The sequence below is a fragment of the Hyalella azteca genome, unplaced genomic scaffold (assembly GCF_000764305.2).
Source record: "Hyalella azteca isolate HAZT.00-mixed unplaced genomic scaffold, Hazt_2.0.2 contig9625, whole genome shotgun sequence".
In the NCBI taxonomy this organism is placed as follows: domain Eukaryota; kingdom Metazoa; phylum Arthropoda; class Malacostraca; order Amphipoda; family Hyalellidae; genus Hyalella; species Hyalella azteca.
In genome coordinates this window covers 164,080-182,242 of record NW_025939693.1, presented here as the reverse complement: position 1 = coordinate 182,242, position 18,163 = coordinate 164,080, and the positions used below count along the sequence as shown (strand labels likewise).

The 18,163-nt window shown below is 36.8% G+C and overlaps 1 protein-coding gene across 1 annotated transcript; it reads left to right on the top strand.

Moving 5' to 3' along the window:
• The first annotated feature begins 1,681 nt into the window (after positions 1-1,681).
• Positions 1,682-6,070, top strand: LOC108681476 (translin-associated protein X). Its single transcript, XM_018170510.2, has 6 exons — positions 1,682-2,024; positions 2,815-2,954; positions 3,320-3,477; positions 4,119-4,228; positions 4,656-4,764; positions 5,438-6,070. The coding sequence occupies exons 1-6, from the start codon at positions 1,858-1,860 to the stop codon at positions 5,579-5,581; spliced, it is 828 nt and encodes a 275-aa protein (XP_018025999.1). The 5' UTR covers positions 1,682-1,857; the 3' UTR covers positions 5,582-6,070.
• The last annotated feature ends 12,093 nt before the right edge of the window (positions 6,071-18,163 follow it).

The window sequence follows — 18,163 nt, the reverse complement described above, 5'->3', positions numbered from 1 at the left end:
TTCATGTGTCACGGTATTTTGAACTTATATATGTTTAGCAGTGATGAAACAGAGGTTTTGCACTGCTTCAGGCAGATTGTTTATAAACACATACAACAAAACTGGCCCGATAACGCTTTCTTGCCACAACGCTGCGCGGCTTAATACTGTTCGTTATTGCACTTGACCCCAGAAGTTTAAGCTATTTATTAGTAAATCTTTGACACACTGAAATACAATGGCCTCTATTCCGAAGAATTTCACTTTACGCAATAACTTCATTTTCCAAACACTGTCAAAAACTACGGCAAAATCGAGATGCATTTACACTTCCTTGCTCATTTTTATTCGTAATCCAAGACAAACCTTACAATGTAGGCAATACCAGAGGTGGGCAGTAGCGCGCTACATGTAGCGGCCGCTACATTTTCAGTAGCGGTAGCGGCGCTACATTTAAGGCAATGTAGCGGTAGCGATAGCGCCCGCTACATATTTAAGTAGCTATACGAGGTTTTGCCGCTACAGCGCTACCGCTACAATTATAGATAAAGCCTTTAGATTTTACTTAATAGTATTAAATATTATTTAAAAACCAGCATGATACATACATAATATAAATTACAGAATAAAACTGTACGAAAGATTTCGGTGTAGTGTTATCAACCTTAGCCTGTTACCAGTGTCAACATGTTAGTTGCTACTTGTTAAGTTGTTACCAGTTACCACTTACAGGTATTTTTTCATGTTTCAGTTTGCTTACAGTTATTTTTACACAGTTTTTTTATGTTTCACCTTCCCTACATGGATGTCTACTTTAATCTACCAATCTCAAAAATAATCCACATATATATACAAATAAGAGATTGATTTTTTATATGTATATGAGGATAATTTTTGAGATTGGTAGATTAGAGTAGACATCCATGTAGGGAAGGTAAAACATAAAAAATAACTGTGGCTTTTATTTACTGGATCTAACCCGTACTAGTTCGGTTAGGTTAATTGCAATGAAGTTGCATTGATATGTCTTGAAAATGCTTTATTATCATTAAATGTTTATGAGTAAATCCCAATAGCAGAACAATAAATATTAGAGATTTCCAATAATTTTGGCCATTGTAGCGGCTAATGTAGCGGCGCTACATTTTACTGTAGCGGCAGCGGTAGCGCTCGCTACAATTTAGTGGGTGTAGCGGTAGTGGTAGCGCCCGCTACATTTAGAGCATGTAGCGGTAGCGGTAGCGGCCGCTACATTTCAAAGTAGCGCTATCCAGCTCTGGGCAATACATTGTACACGACCCACCGGCTATGAAACCATTATGACAGTCTGACAGGATTGGTAGAGTCACCGTTTTAGAGTCACCCTATCCTCAAAAACCTATTTAATTATCTAACAGATAAGATTTTTTATCACCTTTCTATGACAAAGGGCAACAAGACCTGGGAAAATGGTGTCAAGTAATTTGAGTTTTTGTCAAATATCACGCTGCAACATCTTTTACTGCAAGGTTTTTTTTAAAAAAAACATTCTTGCATAGTATTGCGATTGTGAGCTTCAATGGTTCAACATTGTAATAGATATCAAAGTTTGGAATTCTATCTCATATTTAGTTTGTGTTCTGAAATATATGCCTAGCAACTGAAACGCGAAAATGTTACCTTTCAAATAAATTCTTGGAATTCGCCTTTCCGCCGTCTGCTGTCGGATCAATTGTTCGCCATAAAAGCATCAGTGGCTTGTGGAGTTTGACAGCGAGTTTGTTATTCGAGTGCCATCCCTAATTTTCCCGAGTTCCGACAACGTTGGATTTTGGAATTGTTTGACGAACTTTCAGTGAATGTCGATACACAGTCAGTTAACAATTATTTGTTTAGATAATGGAAACGTCAGAGGAAATAGAAAATTCAGCCATACTAAAATGCTTTGCTACTTATTCAACCAAATTGAATCATTCCTATGACAAATATGAGAGTATATATAAAATGAATCGGGATTTGAACCGTGAGAGCAAAAAAATCATCTGCACTCTGCACCGCATCCCAGGGTGAGTCCCAGTGAGATTTGGGTCTGCGTTGTTTTATTATCATAATAAATCAGTGATGCAGTCGCAGTGGATTAGTGGAATATATTTAGAATATTAGAATATAAACTCAATGAAAATTTTTTAATTTATTTACCTACAAATGAAGTTCTCTATCTCTACTGTAGGTATAATAATAGAGAATTTCAGTTGTTTATAACAACTGTCATGATTATTTTAGTTCTGGATAAATTAGAAGTTTGTAACTTATATTGAACTTGAACTATAATGATCAAATTAAGATCTATAGTTATAGTATACATATTATTATCATTGAAATAGCTCTTTCAGCTGAGCAGTGAATGCTGGATATAGTAATTAAGAGCTTTGCAATCTAGTAGTAGTACCTACTCACGGCTCACCTAGGCTAGAGTTTATGGTTGAACTCTTGAATTTAAATAAATGTCAATTTGTTGTCATCAGCATGATGAACTTTGTAGGATTTATTGAAACCTGGAGTTTTATTGTGGTAAAAATGGTTATTTTTTTCAATGCCAGTCCACCTGCCAGCTGGTGAACTTGCTTAGTTGCTTGATCTGTAAATATCAGTAAATATTAAATATATTTGTTTAATTTTAGTTGCAAGTTTAATCATTTTAGCACATTTTCTCATTTATGTTATGACAAAAATGCACTATTGTGCTTGCCATGTCCATCTGTCAGTCCATCCGTGACTTCATGTTTTTGTCAACAAGAAAATGTGCTCTCTGTCTGTCACTCACTGCAGTGAGTGCTGAGTTATATTTTTTTCCAGATGTGCAGTTGCAGAACAAGAGCTGTGCCTCAAAGAATCTGAAGAGCAGCTCTCCATGGTACAAGCTTCACTTATAACGTCAATAGCCAAACTTCTGGATGGAGAAGCACTTCATCAATACAGTCCTGCTCATGCTAGTGGTAGGCTGTGGGCTGTGGCTACCAGCTAGGCTACAACATCCTTAATACATACTTGTACTTAACTACACTGTCCTTATCCTGGATGGGAAAATTTGTATTGAGAACATTTTTTACTATCTTTAATTTAAATGTTTTGCCCATATTATGTTCTCTCATTAACAAGATTATTATAGTGGAATTATGTGCCAAAAGTTTTCAAGTTATTTATTTTTTTTCCAGTGTATTGTTTGATGTATTTACCTAGTTGTATTTCAATTTTTTTCATCCTAATATGTGAGACCATTATTCTCAAGTGTCATACTGTAATTATTATTATTTATATGTGATGGGTAGTATAATATTTGTATTTACATCATGTTTTACAGGAATAGAAGAATATTTGGAAGCCCTACTTTTCTATAGTTTTCTGAAGAAGAATTTTATTTTGAGCTTTGAGCAAGTATGCTGCTTTATGAATGGAGATGTCCCTCTGTCATCCTTCTTTGAAATCAGCTCATATGCAGCAGAGCCTCCTCAAGTATTGGTAAGTTTTTTCATATAAAACAAAATGGAACTTTCAATTTTATTGTGATTCCATTTCTACAGATTATGTAAGGAGATGGATGCATCACAACATCTTGTACTAAGCCCATTTAACACTAGATGTTTTTAAATGATGTTCCAAAATTTACTTGTAAGTTCTGGCACTCAATATTTCACATCAATTGAAGCTCTGAATACATTTTTTATAAATTACTTTGTTTTAAAGGATTTTACAAAAATATGTTCTTATCTTTTACAAAAATATGTTCTTACAAATAACTTGAATAAAATATGCATAGGTATATATCTCAGATAAGGAGCTGCAATGGTTGCAGGCGGAAATCAAGTTTCTTTCCTAATTTTGTTTTTTCATTGTGTAAAATAATATAACTTCAACATCTGCCATTTTGGCATCTCTTTTTTGTGTACAGAACTACTGCTAAGTAGAATTTCATTGAAAGTTGAAACTGACTTTTTTAAACCACTCAGCAGATGTTGAGCATTATATATATATGTTGAATTTTGCCAAAGTTCCAGCCATTTTTTTACCATACTTCTGACCCAAGGCATGATAGGTACCTATATGCTAAGTATGGGTTTTAAAAAAATGCATTTAAGAAAGATTTATTTCTCTCTTTGCAGAGTAGCAGTTCTGCAAAACCTGTTAGTTCTTGCACTCACTCCGCTGCAAAAATGGTTTCTTTTGATGCCTACATTTTAGGATTGAGTGATGTCTCCGGGGAGCTCATGAGGTAATTACTTGCTTCTTATGTCATGTAAAATCCGTGATCTGTATGCTGAACTTCTTATATTGATAATGGCTATATAATATGATCTAATACGACTTTTATTTTGATAAAAATAATACTGTATATATTATGATAATGTATATTAATAACAATGTCTGAGTTACTTAAATATCCGCTTTGGAGATATGTTAGACAGCTCGTTTTTTTTTCCTTTGTATCAAACCTAGTATAATTCTTGCCCTAGTTGTGTCCATTTCTACTTCAGCTTTAAAATTATTTTCATTCCATTCTTCCTGCTCATGAAAAATGCTTATATTTTAAGATATTTGCATGAAATTACTTTTTGGTTCAATTTCTGCATTTACTAGTGCGCCTTTGCAAATGATGCTATGATTCTGTTGAAATTCTTATGCATTTGATCTTATTTCAGGTATTTTATTAAGTGCGCCGGTGTTGGAGAAGTTGAGAAGAGTGCATTGGTGGTACAATGTCTGCGTCAGATGAATGCTGGTTACGGGTCATTACAGGCTCCTGCCCCGGTAAGTGAGAGTAACTCTGGAGGAAATGAATTCATCATTTTGCATGAAATCCTGGTGGTGACATCAGCATTATTATTTTAGTTTTTCTAGGGAAACTGCTTTGCGATATTAACAAATCATATGTTTAGTTGTCAAAGTTTGTGTGTGTTTGAAACCTGAGACAGCAAATATATAGGTGCCGTTGTGGCGTGTTTCCAGGATTCTTATAATGTCGGAATATTTTGTGGACCTGAAAATTTATTCTTTTGTGGAAGAACAGTAACTCATTGCATAACTCGATTGAGAGATACCTATTATATAAAAAATTTAAATGTCTATTTTCTATAGAAATGTAAATAAATCTAAATAAAAGATGCATTGTACTTTTTCAAATTTTAGAACGAGAATCACATGGCAGTTCAAGTCAAAACGTACTCATAGTTTATGTTTGCAAATGTGCTTTCAATAAAGATGAAAATCGAGTCTTATTTATCTTATTCGATCATGTGTATAATATGTATCTTGTGTTCATTATCAAACTTTAATTTCATCTTGCATGATTGCATTATCATTAGCAAAAAATTTGATTTACGATATTTTTTAGTTTTTTTTTATCGTTGAAAAATTTGCTAGCACTATTTTCCCTTGCAGTACAATCGAAATTTATCTTCTAACTGCGATGTTTTTTTTACAGTCATTAAAGAATAAAATAGCAGTGCATCGTCGGAATCTTGCCAAGGTTGAAGAAATAAATTACAACCTCAATTTACGGAGATCAGAACTGCCACACTGTGGGACCAATATTCTACTGACGGATTTTGAGGACGATTTTGTATGACTTCGCTTCTATTCCTTAGATTATTTCACTTCCTACCTCTAGCTATTGTGTTATGGGAATGACATGATTTTATGGAAATTTGAAGAAGAATGTTGTGAAAATGATCTTGATTATGAGCATTATTATTTTTATTTTCTTATATTGCTTATCCAATTGTTACCCTAATTACAATGTTATTTCACTTACTGAATTATAGTTATCAGATAAGTCCTGTTACACTTAATTCCTTCTTTGAGAAGTATGATTCAGAGTTTTAGTAACTGAATTGATGGTACAAGAAGAATATAGTCGCAACTGTACAAAAGAATGTGTCTCAATATATACTTATATCTCTACAATCGACATCCCGTTACCTAATTGAAACGTTAGTTCCGAGATTCTTGAATAGGTTGCACTATTTTTAGATGATAATTTTATTGATCTGGAATGCATATTATGGGAGAATCGCAAGTTCAACTTGATGCTTCATACATTACATAAAAACCCCAATTGGGAGCGTGTCATTGGCCTTTCGCGAAGGATGAGCGTCGGAATAGCGCATTGATTTTGAAGTGGGTAAGAACAGATCCGTGAACTCGAGTCGTCTGATCAGCCTTTCGCAAAAGTTTGAGCAGCTTTTGTTGTGGGTGTGCAACATACAAAACGGATCCGTATAATCATTGTTAGTGTGTAATTGTGAACAGTGGTTCACTATTTGATGGTTTATATTAGCCGACCAACAATGAGTTCTACATTTTTATTACTTGAGGAATAATATCGCAGTTTTTTACTTGCGTGGTGAAATCTTGTTAAGTGAGTCATAAATTCTGCATTATTACGCCTAGTGCGATGGAAAAATGGCTAATTTTATTCAACCATTTACGATTTGTGTTCTTTATAAAATGCTTGGAAAAAATAAATTAATTTGTCAACAGGAGCTTGGCTATATTTGCTTGTACAGTAATACCGGTCAAGAGTCAAGTTTCAGCCGTGGTCGAGAGTGAACGCTCGTGTTTTGCGGTCCCAGATTTTCAACTTTTAACTTTAACTGTGCCGTTTTCGGAACTCTTTTTGCATTTTTTTATGATCCGTGTCAGTGAATGACTGAATTTTCCGCGAAGTCAGTAAAAGAGAGTGCAAATAGAAAAAAAGCCTATAGTAAAAGTGTTTCCATCTGAAATAACGCGATCTAGAGTCAGCGAGGGACGCAAGCAGGCCAGGCGAGGGCAACGTGCAGCACTGCCTCGCCAGCGTAGAACAATAGAGCCCTTGTTTTTATGGCCAAGCTTACCTCTTCTACCCTGACACCCTTTACAGCCGCTGACGACTGAAAGCCGCTAATTCTCAAGTCTAACCGAGTTTTTACAGCCCTTTGAAACTTTACAATTTTTACTCAACTTGTTTCAGTTTTAAATTGTGTTTTGTCTTTAGCTCTTGCATTTCATGATGGCTGGTCAGAGAGGTAAAAAATTAAATGAGGAGGCCTCAAGTCCTGTTAAACCGAATTCGAAGATCAAATTGCAAAATGAGCGAGGAGAAATTTGTAAATTTTGCAAGCTGGGATCGCTTAACGTCAATGACGCTACAGTGGCCTGCGATCGTTGCGGGGATACCATCTGCAACATTTGTGCCAAGTTAAGCAAGACTGACTGCTCGGTTATTCGTAAAAACAAGTCAGTACACTGGTACTGTCAGGACTGCCAACAACCTGCACTTAGCGCTGTAAAAAGCGAAAAAATGGTGGAAGAGAAGTGCTCTTCTATGTTTTCTGTTTTTAAAGCCGAAATTGTGAAACCAACAAGCAAGAGTTTAGAAAGAGAGCCGAAATGGAGGAGTTTCTATTCTATTCTACCGTATAGTAGTAGTATAGTAGTATCTTCGGCATTGAAGAATAGGCCTGGATAGGCCTGTCGCCGATTCTTGTACTTTTCTTAACTAGACTGGCCTTTTGATCAAATCATGTAGTTAATATCATGATCATGATGAACCCTTGTGTGACAACGCTTGATGTACTATAGGATGCTTCTGTTATTTCACGCCAATATTGCTCAAGTTTTTTAATCCGTAAATAGTACAGTGGAAAGGTAGATTACTAAATATTTTGACCATATTTACATTTTAAATGCCGGGATTAAGCTACAAAATTTTTCGTCGAATTTTGTTTTCTGAAAATAATATAATAACATAGTGGTTTCAGAGTTTATCAGGACGTAGGCCTGTCGCCGATTCTTAACATTGAAGAGAACCTGCAACATGTTCTGGGCCAACATCTTGTGGAGATCACACTACGCAGTGTATTATAGATATGCAAATGATAACATCAACATGAGTTTCTTGATGGTGCAACGTTTAAAGTCGGTGTTCATAAAATAAGTATGTAGATAATTATTAGTCAACAATATTTCGATTGCATTTGATTATTAGCAGTGATGTTGAAGGCTACATCATGGATAATAATATCAAATTAATGTTGATGGGTAACATCACTAAATTTTCATGAGATTGCAATGTTCCTAGAAAATGAGTTGCGGATGTAACTGGAGGGAATATACATACATGGTCGCTATATATGTGAAGAGCGTATCATCGCGAATTCTAAACAAACGCCTGCATCAGCGAACACCTAATAACTAAATGAGTCTTATTAGACATTGACTGCACCTCCTGAAGAATTTACGTCAATACTCAGAAGCTTTCTTATTGCCGACAATAATCGGTTGCTCTACGTTGCATTTCCTGACGACCATCTCCTAAGCAAATGGAAATAATTTCAAGATACGATTTAAAAACTCTAGTCTCGGCAATATTTCATGATTTATATATTATATTGGTTAAAGAAGTTCAATATCATGTAAAATATTCAGCTCGGTGGCAGCAGGGAGAACTCGTCATGACAGTGCATGCCGTGTTGTCCAGGCCGTCGTCCCGCGTTTATCAGTTTGGTTGAGTCAGCCAGAAGGCATACGAGATATCCTCATTCATTACGACATACTAACATACTTCCCCAACCGCCATAACGGTAGTATATGGATCAAAAACAATAATTGGAAACTCAACCTCAAGAACGAAATTTAATCAATGACTCGATCCTAACCCATAGCTACAGAAACCTACGTAGAAAGCCTGCGTGACAAAAAATGTTTTCATCTCCGATTAATTTATTTTTGAATAACGACATTCACACATACATGTACGCGACTTGACTCACAAGTTTACGTATATATGCACATTTGCTGCTCATATACTACAGTACATGTAGTTCATTTAAGGAGAATATTCTATATGATATATGAAATTAGCATGAGCTAATCCAAGCAACCGCGTCAAAATTGCAAAACTCACCACGTAGAATGAATAAAACGCTTCTTTGAGGATTTTATATCGAGAATCCCAGTGATCAATCTGCGTTTCTTCGGAAAATTACAGACAACATACAACCGCCATAACGGTAGTATATGGATCAAAAACAATAATTGGAAACTCAACCTCAAGAACGAAATTTAATCAATGACTCGATCCTAACCCATAGGTGCTTGCACACAGGGATAGTGCAGACGGCTAGTAAATCTGGCTAGTGTCGGTCGCTTGGTTACTATCTGGCTAGTAAGCCTGTACACACGAGGAGAGTATAAGGTGCCGCTATCTTCTCGTTCGCGCCCGCCAGTGCGTCGTTAGAAGCCGTCGAGTGAGGTCTGCAAAGATGGATAGTGGGATCACCTTCAACAACTCGAGTCTGTACGTCGTTTTTATACTCTTTATTCTAACCTTTAAAAATGCAACGTCAGGAACAACTAAACCCTAACTAAAAAGGTCTTCTTCCAGTTTCAAAATACTCGTTTCTCTCTTCATTTTGTTGGAGTAACCGTCATGGCAAACATTCCACTTTAATTCATATTTCAAAGAATAATTGAATATCGTCTGGAATCCATTTTGTTGGATTCCTCTTAGAAACATTATCGTTCAAACAAGCCATGATTTACGTGACCCAAGATATGTCACAAGAGCGGCACAGATGCTCTCACCATGGCTGCATCAGCGCTACTAGCCACTTCTCCAGCCCAGATATCAACACATCGTTGTCTCTCTCGGCCGCGCCTCGGGCACTTGCCGGCGCCTGCCTCTGAAGCGGCTGAACCCCTATACACGAGGCTAGTAGCGTGGACAGTTCAAGCGCCGGATGAACTAGCGGCTAGTACTATCCCTGTGTACAGGCACCTATAGCTACAGAAACCTACGTAGAAAGCCTGCGTGACAAAAAATGTTTTCATCTCCGATTAATTTATTTTTGAATAACGACATTCACACATACATGTACGCGATTTGACTCACAAGTTTACGTATATATGCACATTTGCTGCTCATATATTACAGTACATGTAGTTCATTTAAGGAGAATATTCTATATGATATATGAAATCAGCATGAGCTAATCCAAGCAACCGCGTCAAAATTGCAAAACTCACCACGTAGAATGAATAAAACGCTTCTTTGAGGATTTTATATCGAGAATCCCAGTGATCAATCTGCGTTTCTTCGGAAAATTACAGACAACATGGTCAGTTGAAGACTATAGTAATATGCCTAGTCATTTTTTATGTATTCTAGGGTATAATATATTTGAGTCTCCTATCGTTTGAACGCGTTAACTATAAGATATCGCTTGTGTTCAGTTTAAGATTATAGTAGTAAGCTCAGTAACTTTCATCTTGAAGCTATAATGTATATAAATCTCGTAACGAATAATCGTGTTCAGAAGCAGCAATTGATTGCGTTCAGATGAAAACTAGAGTAATATGCCCAGTAATTGTTTATTCTTCCTTCAAAGGGCATAATATATTTGAGTCTCCTCTCGTTTGGTCGCGATAAATAGAAAATATCGCTTGTGTTCAGTTTAAGATTATGGAAATAAGCTCAGTAATTTATTTTTTATATTGAAATTTATAATATACCTAAGTCTTCTAACGTTTGACCGTGTTCACAAGCAGAAGTTGATTGTGTTCAGTTCAAGACTATGGTAATATGCCCGGTAATTTTTTATTCATTCCAGGGTATAATATATATCAGTCTCCTATCGTTTGATCGTGTTCACAAGGAGGAATTGCTTATGTTCAGTTCAAGACTATAGTAATATGCCCGGTAATATTCATTTATTCTGGGCTATAATATATTTAAGTCTCCTGTCGTTTGATCGCAGAAGATATCGCTTGTGTTCAGTTTAAGGTTATTATAATAAGCTCAGTAACTTTTTTTTATATTCTAAGGGATAATATAATTAAGTCTTCTATCGTTTGATCGTGTTCACAAGCAGAAATTGCTTGTGTTCAGTTCAAGATTATAGTAATATGCCCAGTAATTTTTAATACATTTCTCATTCATGAAAAAAATGCACTTTGGTGCTCGCCATGTCCGTCTGTCAGTCCGTCCGTCTGTCCGTCCGTGACTTCACGTTTCCGTCGACGGGAAAATGCGCTCTCTGTCACTCAATGCAGTGAGTACTGAGTTATATTTTTTATTTATTCAAGGGTATAATATATTTAAATCTCCTATCGTTTGATTGCGTTAACTAGAAGATATCGCTTGTGTTCAGTTCAAGATTAAAGTAATATGCACAATAAATTTTTGTTTATTCTAAGGTATAATATATTAAAGTCTCCTATCGGTTGATCGTGTTGACAAGCGGATATCGCTTGTGTTCAGTTTAGGCTTATAGTAATATGCTCGCGAATTTTTGTATATTTTAAAGTATAATAGGTGTAACTCTCTTATCGTTTGATCGCGTTCTATGTAAAGAATCCTGGGTTGATTCCTTAGATTCGAGGTTGGTGAGGTAAGGTATTGAAAAACGGTTTCGAAATTTAATACTTATATAACGGTTTCTTAAAAAATACATAAATTCATACACGGAACACATTTAAATAACGACTTAATTCATATTATAAATATAAGTACATCACGAATCATATATCAACAAATTACTAATACTAATTACTGGACCTATGGCATAAATAAATTTCAGCTGACAGACGACTAGTAAATGAGTTGGCGAATAGAAGAATGCTTCTTCTCTAGAGTGGTCGGCCTAAAGAAATGAGGATGCTTTAACATTCTAAGATATAATATTTTTAGTCTCCTATGGTTTGATCTTGTTCACAAGCAGATATCGCTTGTGTCCAGTTTACGCTTATAATAATATGCTCAGTAGATTTTTGTATATTCTATGGTATAATATATTTAAGTTTTCTATCGTGTGATCGACTTCACAAGCAGACATTTCTTGTGTACAGTTTAAGATCATAGTACATATAGGCAACTCACCATCTGCTTTCAAAACCACCAAGCAGAGACGCATGAGCTCGCGTTGCAGAGATGCAGTTAATTTGAAATAAGTCAGAAAATACCAGGTCAAAAATATCAATACTAGACACCGTCCCAAAATACCAGATTTCTGAAATCTGGTATGAAATGACACCAGTTGGCAACGTTTGGAACAAGGAACTTTTTCTAAATGTGTACTAGACTAACATATCCTTTTGCCGTTACAGCAATTATAGGGATCAAAAATATACTTTTGGAACTGAATGAGGAACAAGACAATTCGACGATATTCAGTCGCAACCGACCCGTAACTACTGAACACAACGTGTGAAATCAGCGTATTAGACAATGATTGTATCCCTAACTGAAGTATTCTTACATCATGGTCTTGATACATCAAATCATATCAATTACCTAACACGTTTACGCATGTTTGCACAAAAATTTCCACTCATACACATCGTTTATAATTCCAGAAAAATATTATTTAGGATAATACTTTTTTGGTGATAATGTAGTTCTACGGGGAATAACATATACATGCGAGAACTCGAAATTGTGCCATGAGGTTTCCACGTAGTTGTGCTGTCAGCTACGAACTAATCATCAAGTTCGAACATGTTTAAAAATTAAGATTTAGGATACACAATTATCATGTTGCACGAAACTTGTAACATTCTGATCATTTGAAAAAAATACAAGACGTTTCTATTAATCTAGCTGAATTTGGTCCCTAAGATACTAGATTTCCTCTAGTTAATAAACAATTCTTCAGCGATCCCTGACAAATGCACTCTGTCCCTGTGAGGTCTGACTCGTGCCAAACACCTGCTTGTGCCTAACAGCCTATTGTGTCGGGTTCAGCTTGATTATCTTCTATTGACTATGATTACGTTTTTCAGTCCTTTCTCGTATTATCATACATATTATAGCAGAATTTTCCCCTTCACGTTAGATCCAGATCTCTGGACTCGCTTGCCAAGGTAATATAGTGTTGTGCAGACAATTATTGATTCTTCTCTCGTCTCCACAACTGGGAGCGACGCTGAGGCAGTTGGGAATACCGAGCGTCTCAAGCAGAAGTTTGTTGACAAGATGAACGAATATGGCGTAGGAACTCTTCGTGTCACTGACGTCGAGGCCGTGGTCGTCATCGAGAAGGATGTAAAACATCTATACGAGTGTCCTTCATTACCAACGAGGCTATTCGAATTCTGAAAGCTGTGAAGAGGATGAAGCCTGAAAATCTATTTGTCGATGAATATTTGACTAAAATGCGTGCTGCTCTCCTATTCAAGCGATGAATTTTAAAGAGATCCAACAATTCTGTCGAAAGAGTTTATGCATGGCGTGGGCAAGTTTGTGCTAAGACTAGGTCGAGCAATAAGGTTTCATCCATAAACTCTGAGTGTGACCTGATGAAATTCGAGGAGTCTCTCGCCGTTTCAAATGCTTGATACCATTTGGAGCCATCATATTGTCCATAATTTTAACAACTTCACAACGATGGCCGAAATTACTTATCCTAATGTGCCTCTAAGGGATTTTTCTGTGGATGATATTCCCGATATCAATTGTGAAATCTATGACTGCGATGCTTTTTAAACCGTGCCAGTAGTTTTAACCATGAATCGTTTTCTCTTGTTTGTGTTAACATTAGGAGTATGCGAAATAATTTTGATCAATCAATGATATTCTTCAGCACAGTGAAATTTAAATTTACTCTAATTTTTAAACCTGGCTAAATCCAAATTCCGATCAATTGTTTAATATTCCAGGTTATTCTAGGTATAGCATTTATCGCAACAACCATGGGGGAGGTATAACGGCTTACGTAGACAAGTTCAGCGCTAGGGTAAATGCACACTTGGGTGAAAAGTGAATATAAACTATTGAATCTTTGTGTCAGCTTACCTACTTTTGAGCTTTCTGTTTATTGCGTTTATAAACCACCATCTAACAGTATACGAACCTTCAACGAGTTATTCACAGTCGAGGTTCTTTCAAAATTGAAGGGAACTAGTAAATCAATCGTATGTGAGGACTTCAATATAAACCTATACAACCCACTCAATTTATGCTTAACTAACAACTTTATTAATGACATGCTGTTCAGTAATTTTTATCCGGTCATATCAAAACCAACTAGAATTTCCCCTCAAAATTCCATTACCCCGTACTCGTTACTGGATCACATTTGGTGCAATTTTTCCTTTGGATCTAATCCCGAAGCAGCTGTAATTGACTGTGACTTGTCTGATCATTTGATGACGTTATTTTACGTTGATTTCGGTTTTTCTTTGGATCACATTTGGTACAATTTTTCCTTTGGATCTAATCCCGAAGCAGCTGTAATTGACTGTGACTTGTCTGATCATTTGATGACGTTATTTTACGTTGATTTTGGTTTTTCTTTGGCTCCACCTCTGAAAAAGTTTGCTTAATTAATGATGACAATATTCAACAGTTTGAGGAAAAAATGCGATTCTTCCCATCCGGTATTTTGCCAAATATTAATGATCCCAACTTAGCAATGCACTCTTTTAAATCCGAGCTCTCTAAAATTTATAACCCTAACAAAATTCGGGGACCGCATAGGCTTCGGCCGAATAGTCACTACACTCGGCGCAAAGTTATTCTGGGTCAGTTGGCCAACTGATCGCAATCAGCGACTAGTCAGAACCTCCTGGCCGACTTTATGGNCAAGGTCGGCTTGACAAAAGTTAACAAGTCAACAAGAGTTACAAGACAACAACCAACTACCAAGTACCAACAAATAAATTCAGAAAGAGAAGAAAAAAAAAAAAAGAAATAAGAGCAAAAAGAAAGGGAACAAAGATTAAGAGAAGAAAAAAAATAATAATTAAAAAGAAAATAAAAAAAAAAATAAAAAAATAAATAAAAGGACTGACAAACCTCTGAGGGAGAAAGCCAGTTGAGTTTTCCCAGGAGCAGACTGAATTCACTGAAAATTATATTTATTAGGTGTGGATATGATAAGTTTTAAGTTTGGCTCACAATGATTCACCGGTTACTTTAGAGAACGCAATTTAACACACGTGCTTTCGCCGTGAACGCAACTGACTTTCTCCTCTGCTGCTGATAGCATTACCAACAACCTAGGAACTGTGAACAATGATATGTCGCAAGACATTCCTTTCTTTGAGGCATCCTGTTTCCTTTTCCCAACCTCTGCACTTGAAATAAAAAATATCTTGCGACTGTGCCAGGGCAAACGACTTCAGATTGATGACTTTCAGCCAAGAATAGTGTCTCTTGTAGCTGACACCTCAGCCCCAGTTTTAGCATACATTTTTAACCTATGCATGTCCACTGGAGTGTCTCCTGATTCATTGAAACGTGCTCGAGTTATACCCATTTTTAAATCTGGTGACCCTTTTAAAGTCTGCAATTATCGTCCAATATCAACCTTGCCTTTTCTTAATAAGATTTTCGAAAAAATTCTCCATTCCAGACTCACTAATTTTTTCGACAACTTTTCAATAATATCAGATAATCAGTTTGATTTTCGTAGGGGTACTAATACGACAATGGCTATATTTTATCAAGTTAAGGATCTCATTAGGACGTATCATTCCAAAGATTGCTTTGTTGCTCTTTTTCTAGACCTACGAAAGGCTTTTGATTGTGTAAATCACCAAATTCTCTTGAATAAGCTCACCGATATGGTATTAGAGGGCCTTTCATTTTGCTTATCCAGTCTTGCCTAGCGAATAGAGAGCAGTTTGTCGCATTGAATGATTTCAAATCCCCCATAGGACCCATCAATATAGGTGTACCACAGGGCTCTGTACTTGAGCCTTTATTTTTTAATCATTTTATCAATGATATTGCCTCGTCTTTTAACGTGAACTGCAAGCTTTTTGCCGACGATGCCGTTCTGTATGTCTCGAGAAATTCCTACGATGAAGCGTGTGATTATATTTCGGAGCTAACAGTGAATTTGTCTAGATGGCTCTTAAGGCTTGTATTGAGAGCCGCCCAAACTCCACAGCGAGCTTGCTCGAGTTTGCTGCCGAGACGGGTCGCCTGCCGAAGACCACCACTGTCCTGGATGTAATGGACCATCATGATTCCTGCCTTCCGGAATGTAGCCTTCAACACTTCAAGCCGTCCGTATCTAGGCCGTGGGTCGAACCAGCCCTCGGTCGAACGGCCACTTATCGAAAGACGATAAATTTTGGAACGGAACTATGCTATCTGAAACCTAACCTCAGATGCGGTGAACGTAAAATTACGTAATTTAACGATGCCCGGAAGTCAGATTCGATCCGCGGCCTGGTGGTGCACGGCAGGTTCTATGCGAGGGCGGAGGAAGACAAAGCCGAGTGGTTCACGGCTGATTGGCGGATGTCCGGAGAGATCCAAGGCGTTCGATTCAGGGCTTATTGGTGCACAAAATTGGTGGTGCACGGCTGCGCTCCCGCCGAGACGCGTGAGGGCTGATTATCGTCTAGCCTACGCGATGCCATAGGAATGCGTGCGAGCGCAGGCCGTGTCGGGCTGGACCACCGTACACTCTCACAACATGCAGTGAGGGTGTCATCAATGAGCTTTGACTACTGCCGGCAAGGTTTTTGCTATTTACAGCGCGATCTTAAAAAAAAAAAAAAAAAAAAAAAAAAAGAAGGGCCCGAAATTTAAAACCTTTTCCATGTTATTTATATAATTTTTTCCGGTTCAAGCAAGGACGTGATTATTATAAAATTCATCATGCCAAAAAATAATTTGGGCTTTGATACCCACTCTTTCAACTGAATAAAATATTTTATTTAACTTGTGATAAATAAAGTGAACAAATTATATCAATAGAATACAACTTGGATGTACATAGACCAATTTCGACCAATAGTTAGCTCGTAACGATAGAGCGACACTGGCATGAAATGCTTCGATGTTTGTAATTTGTTAGCCAGCCCACAAAGAGGATCTGGGTGGGGAGGAGTGCTGCAGCAGGGGACTTTCAACTGAATAACATATTTTATTTAACTTGTGATAAATAAAGTGAACAAATTATATTAATAGAATACAACTTGGATGTACATAGACCAATTTAGACCAATAGTTAGCTCGTAACGATAGAGCGACACTGGCATGAAATGCTTCGATGTTTGTAATTTGTTAGCCAGCCCACAAAGAGGATCTGGGTGGGGAGGAGTGCTGCAGCAGGGGTATGGAGAGAGAAAGGGAGGTTGTGGCACCGCAGTGAGGCTTGTTAGAGGGGATAGGTGTACGCAGAAATTTGCGAGAGTTTCACACCCTCATGTCTGACACCCCTACTCTCACCACCTCTTCAAAGAAATGCCGATGTCTTTCACTGTAATAGGAGCTTAGACTTTAAGCCAAATAGGCTGTTTTCACACAGATATATATTATATATTCATCTTCATCATATAAATGCATCACATTAAATACCTAAATCATTAACATTATATTTAATTCATAGAGTACAAATTTCTGAACGAAAGACATTTTGTCACTAGACTATTAATTATTTTTTCTGATATAGGCACGTCAAGGGAAGGTTAAAGAAAGGCGACGAAATTTCAACTTTTACTGTTAATCAAGATCTATCTTACTACAGAGACAGTAATAATTCAGACTATACGGAGACCAAAAGTTTACTCGTAATGACAATGATACTGGCTGTCACTTGCACATCAACAGCGAAGTATCCGTCTTCATGGGGATGGAGACAGAAGGGGAAGCTGTGAAACCGCAGTAGGAGTTTTTACAGGGTAGGGAGGGGGGGAGGTGAAAATATTTTGAGGCTCTTTCTTCTCATATGGTAGAGGCTCGCTCGACTGAATACACAATGACCCGTATAACGAATAGTCAATATCTATTCAATATTCAACATCATCGTTTTCTTCAGAACTTTTTTTATCCTTACTGTCTAACTAAGTTATAATAATAGTTTAATATCATATAATATGATAGTTGCCACATGCATGATGATTCACGTAAGCTTCCTGATTTGAAGGCTCAATAAAAAAGAACTAGTAAAGGTATCTTTACACTATAAATTTCATTCAATAAAATATTACCTGAATTTTTGTATCCTTTAATTATTAAGATGACATGGGATAAATTAAGGTCCCATTGTCAATGCACTCAGTTGGTCGATTTTTAAAGTTCCGTTAAACTCGCTAGCTGAAGCAAATTGACGGCCCGATCTTTGGCCGGCCCGATCCCTCGATTTGGCTCCGTGTGATTTCTTTATGGGGTTATCTTAAATCAATTGTTTACAATGACTGTCCAAGGGTT